At 42.5% G+C, this 9,626-nt stretch overlaps 1 protein-coding gene across 6 annotated transcripts in view; it reads right to left on the bottom strand.

Moving 5' to 3' along the window:
- mdm1 (Mdm1 nuclear protein) overlaps positions 1–9,459 on the bottom strand; it is a 21,669-nt gene extending 12,210 nt beyond the window's left edge. For 3 of the 6 annotated variants that reach the window (XM_034135780.1, XM_034135783.1, XM_034135782.1), the window contains exons 1-9: positions 9,281–9,459; positions 8,109–8,208; positions 7,777–7,863; positions 5,559–5,654; positions 5,381–5,457; positions 4,807–4,929; positions 2,866–3,003; positions 2,741–2,758; positions 1,485–1,603 (exon numbers count right to left, since the gene is read on the bottom strand). In XM_034135780.1, the coding sequence (XP_033991671.1) occupies positions 1,485–1,603; positions 2,741–2,758; positions 2,866–3,003; positions 4,807–4,929; positions 5,381–5,457; positions 5,559–5,654; positions 7,777–7,863; positions 8,109–8,208; positions 9,281–9,298 (776 nt within the window). In that variant the 5' untranslated portion in view covers positions 9,299–9,459. The remainder of the gene's footprint in view (positions 1–1,484; positions 1,604–2,740; positions 2,759–2,865; positions 3,004–4,806; positions 4,930–5,380; positions 5,458–5,558; positions 5,655–7,776; positions 7,864–8,108; positions 8,209–9,280) is intronic. The other 3 variants (XM_034135784.1, XM_034135781.1, XM_034135785.1) reach the window with 3 other exon arrangements.
- Positions 9,460–9,626: the final 167 nt, after the last annotated feature.

The following is a 9,626-nucleotide window of genomic DNA, read 5'->3' as shown; positions in this document are numbered from 1 at the left end:
ACTCACACTCTCACTCACCACTCACTCTCACACTCACTCTCACACTCACACTCACACTCACTCTCACACTCACTCTCACACTCTCACTCTCACACTCACACTCACTCACACTCTCACACTCACACTCACACTCTCACACTCACACTCACTCTCACACTCACTCTCACACTCACTCTCTCACTCTCACACTCACACTCTCACACTCACACTCTCACACACATTTTGTTAACTGTAAAATGATACTTCAACATGTATATTTTCTACTTTTTTTAGTGCCCTTTTATTTCTATTTTGAGATGTTTACATTTTAGAATTGTTTATTTCTACTCTAATTTCTCTAATGTACAATGCCTTGTCTTTTATGAAACATTTCCCAAATATGGGATCAATAAAGTACTTCTTATCTTCTTATCTTATCTTATACAGAGCTGTACCAGATGAGATTGGCAATATCCCGCTTTCATTTCAACATGGGGATATGCAACTAGATAGAAGCCGTCTGGGGAGGAACGCACTGAGCTGTTCATCCTTTAAAGAAAGTGGATTTAATAAAAGAAAAACAATCTCATTTATTTCTCAGCAGGAAACCGATGGACTGTCCACTCCAAGTAGGGAATGAGTCCTTACCCCAAGTGAAGGAGTTCAAGTATCTCGGGGTCTTGTTCTCGAGTGAGGGAACAATGGAGCGTGAGATGGGCCGGAGAGTCGGAGCAGCGGGAGCTTTACCGCACCGTTGTGAGGAAAAGAGAGCTGAGCCAGAAGGCAAAGCTCTCTGTCTACCGGGCCATTTCCGTCCCTACCCTCACCTATGGTCATGAAGGATGGGTCCTGACCGAAAGAACGAGATCGCGGATACAAGCGGCCGAGATGGGTTTTCTCCGCAGGGTGGCTGGCGTCTCCCTTAGGGATAAGGTGAGAAGTTCAGTCATCAGGGAGGGACTCGGAGTTGAACCGCTCCTCCTTCGCGTAGAAAGGAGCCAGTTGAGGTGGTTCGGGCACCTAGTAAGGATGCCACCTGGGCGCCTCCCTAGGGAGGTGTTCCAGGCACGTCCAGCTGGGAAGAGACCGAGGGGTAGACCTAGGACCAGGTGGAGGGATTATATCTCTTCTCTGGCCTGGGAGCACCTTGGGACCCCCAGTCAGAGCTGGTTGATGAGGAGAAAGGAACGTTTGGGGCTCTCTGCTGGAACTGATACCTCCGAGACCCGACCACGGATAAGAGGGAGAAGATGGATGGATGGATGGATGGATGGATGATGGATAGATAGATAGATAGATAGATGGATAGATGGATGGATGGATGGATGGATGGATGGATGGATGGATGGATGGATGGATGGATGGATGGATGGATGGAGGGAGGGATGGATGGAACTCATTTATTCTGATAATCACTTAGATCCGATTTAATAAGAACATTTAAAGGGAGGATTTCTTATAACATATATCAAAGACAGGTAAGACCATCACACACTGAAACGCACCTGTGAGTTCTGTGCACCTGAGGAGGAGGGGGGGGTGGGACTTCCTGTTTCTGAGGGGTAGCTACTTCCTGTTTGGGGCGGGGCTTCTTCTCTGGCTCCTCCCTCCTCTTCTTGTTGGTCTGGAGAGAAAAATAGAAACTTTAATGAGAACATTTACTTTTTTTTTTACATTTGTATTAAAGTCTTGGTCATTCATACAGAAATACGTGTGTGTGTGTGTGTGTGTGTGTGTGTGTGTGTGTGTGTGTGTGTGTGTGTGTGTGTGTGTGTGTGTGTGTGTGTGTGTGGTGTGTGTGTGTGTGTGTGTGTGTGTGTGTGTGTGTGTGTGTGTACCTTGTGTGCGTGTGTACCTTGTGTGTGTGTGTACCTTGTCTGTGTGTGTGTGTACCTTGTGTGTGTATTAGTGTGTGTGAGTGTGCGTGTGCGTGTGCGTGTGCGTGTGCGTGTGCGTGTGCGTGTGTGTGTGTGTGCATTTCCACTACAGCGCGGAGCGCGGTTTAAGCATATCGTACCCGGCCCGTTTTTGGTTGCGTTTCCACTTAGCGTAGTTCCGGCTAGCGGGTACTATTTCACAGTTTTCTGGCCCCATAAAATGGAGGTTCTTTCCGGGCCAACAACCAGGCTGAGTATGCTAAACTAGAGAGAGAATCGCTGGCAAGGGGGCTACAACTACAACAAGATGAACATATTTGACCGTGATTTAATTGTAATACACGTTTCTAAATGATGCCGAAGTAACAACATACTGATACCGGTTAGTAAAAACCATGAATTAATGCTTTGACAAGTCTGCAGACAGACGGCAGGCGAAAAACCTTTTAAAATATATATATAAAGTATATGCTCGGACCGTCCACACTCACAACAACGGCCTACAGACATAAATAAAGCCAGAGACTGTATTCGCCATGACACAGGCAGTCTGTGGTTTGTACTTGTTTAACTTTTGTCTAGTTTCTGAACAGATATGAGGAGCTGTGAGCTCTGAGTGCTAACAGCTAACGGCTGATGTTGTTTTTCTGTGGTTCGCATTGAAGATGACGTCACGGCTCCGCCTACACTACGTTACTATAGTAACATAAAGTGAGCCTGGCCTACCAAGGCCTAACTATACCGTACTAAGCCAAGCGAGGCCCTGCAATGGAAATGCGCCATTAGTGTGTGTGTGTGTGTGTGTGTGTGTGTGTGTGTGTGTGTGTGTGTGTGTGTGTGTGTGTGTGCGTGCGTGCTGTCGGTTGGCCCACAGGAACTCAAACCTGTCTGGGTGAAGATTTCTAGGAAAAATGAAGCAGTCATTTTAATTCCAGTGAATTAATGGTGTGTGTGTGTGTGTGTGTGTGTGTGTGTGTGTGTGTGTGTGTGTGTGTGTGTGTGTGTGTACCTTGTGTGTGTGATGCAGGTGTTTCCGGAGGCGGGGCTCTGGGGGCGGGGCTTGACCCAGGAAGCTGCAGCGATATTCTGTTTCCATGGGAACGGGGTGTTTCTTAAAGGGGGGCACAGACCTGCTGCTGTGGAGCACCTGAGGAGGTCAGAGGTCACTTAAATACTCTTTTTACTGATAAAACTGTGAATAAATGAACGTTTTTCAGTCAACATTTGCACTTTAAACGCTGTAGAGCCTTTCTCATTCATATATAAATATATGTATCGCTAATTTCTTATTTTCTATCTCATTTCAACCTCTGTTTTACTCTGAAAATAATACGTCAAGCTGAAGTCAATTGTGTTTTTATATTCTTTGTTTAATTATTTATTTTGTTAAATGATCTGTAAACAATGAAGCTGAACTGAAAACAGACAACAAACACAGGTAAACATCTGAATATGATGTAAAAGATTAAGAAACACACTTTATTTGAATAGAGAGGCGAAGTCCCGTCCTTCTACTTCCGCCCCATGGGACCTTATTTCGGAAAAATGATGTATTGAAGTCAATGGGGAGAGAAAGATTATCTTTGGATCCCGTTTGAATTGTGCCATGAATTACACATATGATGTTTGTCAATTTAAAAAATAATTTCCATGTCAAAAAAGTCACAGTTTGTCGTAAAACTGTTGAAATATAAGACTATGAAAAATAGGCAACTAGAAAGACTACAAATCCCAGAGTCCCGGTCCCGCATGCTGGCTCTTAGGAACCGACTAACTCCCCTTGTGTGTATGTACAGCTCTCAACATGCCCAGACTTGGAGTGATTTTCACCTCTTTTAATACTTTCCGCCTCATTCTGAAAGAAAGAAGTGAAATGTGCCAACGTGACGGCCGTCTTGGTGTGTGGTGCGAGACGGGAGATGTAGTTCATTGAGCGGTTTCACACAAAAAAATGTGTTACTTCACAGTTTTACGACACATTTAAAAAAAATTGACTTGCAAAATTATCTTTTAAAGGGGACCTATCATGCAAAATGCACTTTTGTAGGTCTTTTATACATGAATATGTGTCCCCGGTGTTCCAGGGAACTCACCAAGTGTCAGAAAACACAACCCTCTCTATCTTCCTCCATACCCAAATCTCTAAAAAAGGGGCTGCAACGGATCTGATAAAAACTGATCCAGATTTGAACACTGTCCTGATGTCAGGACGGAGGAGCTGACCTATCAGGGGAATGAGAGGTTGCCGTGGCATGGTAACGGCATGGTAACAGCATGGTAACACGACGCTCGTAACTCGGCCCCCTCCTTTGCAGGGGGGCGTGGTCAGCTGCAGCGCATGCAAAGACAGGGTGGAGGAGAGCAAAATAAAGCGAAATGAGGCATGGCTAAAATGCATGATCTGTTTGGTATTTTGAAAAAGAAAACGTATAAATATACCTTATATAGGTATGGCCCTACAATATATTATTCAAATATAGCATGATAGGTCCACTTTAAATTGACAAACATCATTTGTGTAATTCGTGGCACAATTCAAACGGGATCGAAAGATAATCTTTCTCTCTCCATTGACTTCAATACATAATTTTTCTGAAATAAGGTCCCATGGAGGACCCCCGGAAAGGGAGGGACTTCGCCCCTCTATAAAACAAGTTTATATGAATCAAAAGCAGAGAGACATTGATATAAACAACTAAACAACCAGCAGTCTACCTCCACCTAGTGGACGGGCAGCTGAACTACATGTATTACAATAATAATATTAACAGTAATAATAATGAATTAAATGTATACAGCTCACCTAAAAGTACTTAATATAAAAAGGAGAAACACTCATAGTATTACATTAAAACGGGTCAAATCACGATCAGATTAAAGCGGGATAAATACAGGTGTTTTGTCTCACTATCAGACAGCAATTCAATTCAAAGCTTTATTTATAGTGTACCTGTTGTGCGGTCAGTATTGGCGAAGCAGCAGCTGCAGATTTCTTCCAGCTGAACTGTCTGTGATACTCTGACCTCTGACCTCCTGACAGAAGCCCCGCCCTCCACCGCAGAGCGTGATTGACCTGCGATATATTTAAATAAACTTGATTTAAGACAGAGATATACCTGTGGTGGAGGTAGACAGAGACATGTCACTTTGAATACTGTGTTTGTTTATTTAAAGAAGCATCCTTAGTTCTAGTATGTTCTTCTTTATACATACTCCCAATATAATAACTTACCATAATGTCAACAATCACTGTTATGCTAAAGATACACAACTTAGGTTTATCTAAACAACCAGTTATTTAAATCGAGTTTTACCTGACGGGTCAAACATTTGAAAAATAAAAAAAGGCAGAAATTATTAATTTGATTGTGTTTTAATTTGGGTTAACTCTACTAATATCATTGCAAATGTTTCGTTGTATTGTGCTCAAACTGTTAGTATGTTTATTTGTATCTATTAAGGTCTTTGGGCTGTAGTTTTTGCTTAAAGTGTGCTTTTGTTATTCATTTTAGATTTCAGCTCACCTCATTCGCTGCTGGCTGCTGTCCATCAGGTTGGCTCAGCTGTGATTGGCTGTCAGGCTTTAGGGGGCGGGGCTTCGCTGAAAAAAACATAACAAAAACAGAAAATCAAAGGACTAAAGATGGACAAAGCACTTTCAATGTAAGATAATAAAAGTAGAGTGATGTGTTGAGAATTTACCAGGTTTTTCAGCTGGTTCTGGTTCTCCTGGAGGTCCAGGGTCAGCTCCAGGAGGGTGGGGGGGCTCCTTCCTGTGGGCAGAGCGACTCCTGGATGCTGGTGAAACAGAAGGAAGAAATTGAGAGAACACCCTGTTATCTTAGTGTGAAAAGTGCGAATAAACGCTGAGAAAAATGCCTGAAATCTTTGGGATAACTATGTGAGAAATGTCTGAAAAAGTTTCAGTTTTTACCTAAACATGTTTCATGCCTTATATAATTCTCACATAAGTATTTTGGATCCTGTTGTAATTATGACTTTTTATTTTAACTATCCAGAATATTGTATATTGTTTTGTTTATATTTGATATAATATCTTTTCATTTTATTTTTAATTGTTAATTCCCTTTTGTCTCTCTCTCTCCTTCCAGCCGGGCATGATGCACCTCAGGGCGGTTAGGGAGTCCAGGGCGGCCGGCTAGCAGAACCACAGCGGCGGCAACATGGCTAGTTAGCTTCTTTAGCTTCCAATGCTACATCCACTAACACCGCCACCTCCCCCTGCACTGTCTCTGTCTATCTATCTATCTATCTATTACACATAAAGGATACATGAAGCTTAACATGCTAGCCTTGGTATCTTGTTTACATGTTAACATTACGTACTAGAGCAGGCATGGGCAAACTAAGGCCCGCGAGCCATATACGGCACGTTGGGCTTTTTAATCCGGCCCGCCAAATATTGGTACAAAATTGTCCAAATTATAGTAAAGACCGCATTCATTTGGCCTTTTTCCTGCAATACCCGGCATTTCAGTTGATCCCACTAGATGGCGCACTCTAGACACAATTTGCCTTTGCTGGAGTCTGCAACCCGGCAAGATCAGAGAACCAAATACGTCACGCTTACATTGGAGGGGCTCGAGATTAACCTGAGCAATAACAGTTCATGGCGAAATACAAGTTGTAACAAGCAGTAACGCTGAGCAAAGTGACTAGAACGCGACCACACACTTATAAAAAGTCAGGCAACACTAACCAGGCTTCGTGTGATTCTGTTTATTTGACCTTACTTTAATAACCATCCGTTCACTGTGATTGACCATTGTGAAGAGGCAGACGTTTTCCTGTTGTTTTGTATTATTGCAGCTATCAGATGGAATCAATACATGGGCTACATGTGGCCATCACAAGTAAAATCATAACGAAAACTACGCCGGTAAAATATGGGTGTAGAAAACGGCTTATGCCACAAAATGATAGCAACAAGTAGTCAAGATAGTCTGATTAGCTTCGGTTGCTATGCTAACATCACCTGTAGAATACCAGAGAAACTTTCATAACAGCGTTGTGATGCCAGACAGCTTTCAGACTGACACACATTCACTGATGGGGATGGGGGATATTTATCAGCTGCTTGTGTGACAGTCAGACAGTGAAGACTTTACAGCGGCTGCTGCCACGAGTTAACAGTAGAATAAACTCCGGTAGACGAGCAGCACTCCAGCGGGCGGTAATCCCGCTGAATCACATTAATAAACAATGCACCACGGCACTCTGGAGAAAAGTACAAGGTTGGAGAAGTAGCTCTTTAATTTAATCTGGCTTCGTATGATTAAAAACTACCCGACGCAATCCTCTATTGATGTTGTTGTGAGCGGTGTTACGGAGAAAATCAGCGACGTAAAACGCTGTGTGGGTCATATTACATTACATTACATGTTAGACGCTTTAATCCAAAGCAATTTACATACTCCATACTGTGGTCAATCCCCACAGGATTAATTTGGGGTGAAGTGTCTCAGGGACACAACGACATGCTGACTGCAGTGGGGTTTGAACCTGTGACCCCCTGATCCCAACACCAAGGCTCTGTCCACTGCGCCACGCGCCACACGCCTCTAATAAGAAGGCACATAGACGGTTACGTCATGACGCAAACGGTGACGCAATAATTCACCTTTGAACCTGCATCTGTAACAATGAGTGGACCAAAGAAAAGACAAGTCGACATTGAGTGCTGAGAGTTTAATGAGGAGTGGAAAGCTAAATATGTTTTCACCGATCTGCTACTGGCCCGGCCCGTCTGTCAAATTTTAAAACTGATAGTGGCCCCCGACCCAAAAAGTTTGCCCACCCCTGTACTAGAGGATAAACCAGCACTTGAATGACTTCATTGTGCTCCTACTCCAATGTGTTTCTAAAGGGAGATCCCAGGTGTGTAGTGCAGGCGTCCTACCAGCAGGGGGCGCTGTTTTGTGATTCTGTGGAGGATCTGGAGGGCAGAGCCTCCTCCTGCTCTGGAAACACGGCTCTCTGCAGATACCTGAGATGAAGAAAATGAATATATAATATAAAATAAACCTAAATAATATATAGAAAAATATGTGTAACAATAATTATAAATTTTTTTTAAAAAAAATTTAAATAATGTTTTTTTTTAAATCTGAGTGTTTAAGAGGACAACATTGTACCAAATCCAATCCTCAGTAAGTCATGATAATTAAAACCTGTTCTGCTTTCGTACAGTTGAAACGGGACTCGGTCCAGTTCTGGTTTCAGGGATCTTACCCATCTGGTCTGAGCGCAGGCCGGCCAATGGGACGCAGCGCTGAGGAGAAGAACCTCTGGGGCGGGACGTCCTGTAGCTCTTCTGGTATTCACTTCTACACTGACACACACACATGCACAAACACACACACACACACACACACACACACACACATGCACAAACACACACATACACACACACACACTTCTTTGACTGTGTTTATGTATGCCCATATACACCAAGGCCAAATCCTCATGTGTAAACCTACTTGGTAATAAACCTGTTTGATTCTGTTTCTAATTATCCCCCCATTAGTGGTTGTAACAGTGAATAGCTGTGTTGGTAACGTCAGGGGAATGTCACTGACAGGATTACCTAGATTAGCTAAACAGATTAAATCTCATTAATCCTGACTGCAGCATCCTGCAGGTTCCAGAGCTACATCTTTATCAGAGGTGTAAAGAAACTAAAGTACTGTACTTAAATACAATTCTGAAGTACTTGTACTTTACTTGATTATTCACATTTTATGCTGTTTTGTACTTCTACTCCTCTACAGTTCAGAGGTAAATTGAGTACTTTTCCTCCACTACCTGTATTTAATCCCTTTAGTTACTTTACAGATGTGGATGAATGATGTGAAATCTAATCACGTGTTAAATCAGACTTTAGTTCCACCTGGAGTAAATTCACAAGCTACCCTGCAGTATACAAAGTCATTCAAACTAGCTGCACCTTTACCAGCTTTGAGAACACTTTCATGATCAATCATTATAAAACATATCAGATATATTATTCTGAAATGGACCAATCTGCACAATCACTACTTTTACTGTCGCTACTTTCACTATATTTTGATGAGAATACTTTTCTACTTTCACTTGAGGAACATTTTGAATGCAGGACTTTTACTGTAACAGAGTATTCCTACACTCTGGTACTTCTACTTTTACTCAAGTACAAGACCTGAGTACTTCTACTTTTACTCAAGTACAAGACCTGAGTACTTCTACTTTTACTCTAGTACAAGACCTGAGTACTTATCCCACCTCTGATCTTTAAACTAGTTCATGATTGATGCAGTTACAGAGCTAGGTGGCTAGGTTAGCATCTTTACATATAAAGTCAATGGTTAGCATCCGTTTGTTTGGCTAACCATGCTATCGATGCTAATACACCTGTTGCTAATTACCTTAAAGCGGACGGTCATCTCGCGCTTACCGGCCACAAAACCCCGCGAGGACTCACTCCTTAGTCATAGCGCTCATTTACACTTTGCTAACTAGCTGGTTGACATCGTATAACTAGTTAACAACGTTACTAGTTGACCAGCAGCTGCTAACTAGCTGCTCCTCAGCTTCAGTTACAGGGTCGTCGTTGCCATGGCAGCTTAGAAGCGTCTGACGTAAGCGCGTTGACAACTGACGTCAGCGGTGATGTAGGTCAACAGAGCGTGACCCCTCAAAAACATATATTATGACTAATAATAATAATAACAATAATTAACTTTCAAAGAAATATGTTGTTGTAATAATAAT

Source organism: Trematomus bernacchii, unplaced genomic scaffold (genome assembly GCF_902827165.1).
Source record: "Trematomus bernacchii unplaced genomic scaffold, fTreBer1.1, whole genome shotgun sequence".
Classification (NCBI taxonomy): domain Eukaryota; kingdom Metazoa; phylum Chordata; class Actinopteri; order Perciformes; family Nototheniidae; genus Trematomus; species Trematomus bernacchii.
Note: the sequence above shows the minus strand (reverse complement) of the source record. Positions and strands in the feature narration are given on the sequence as shown.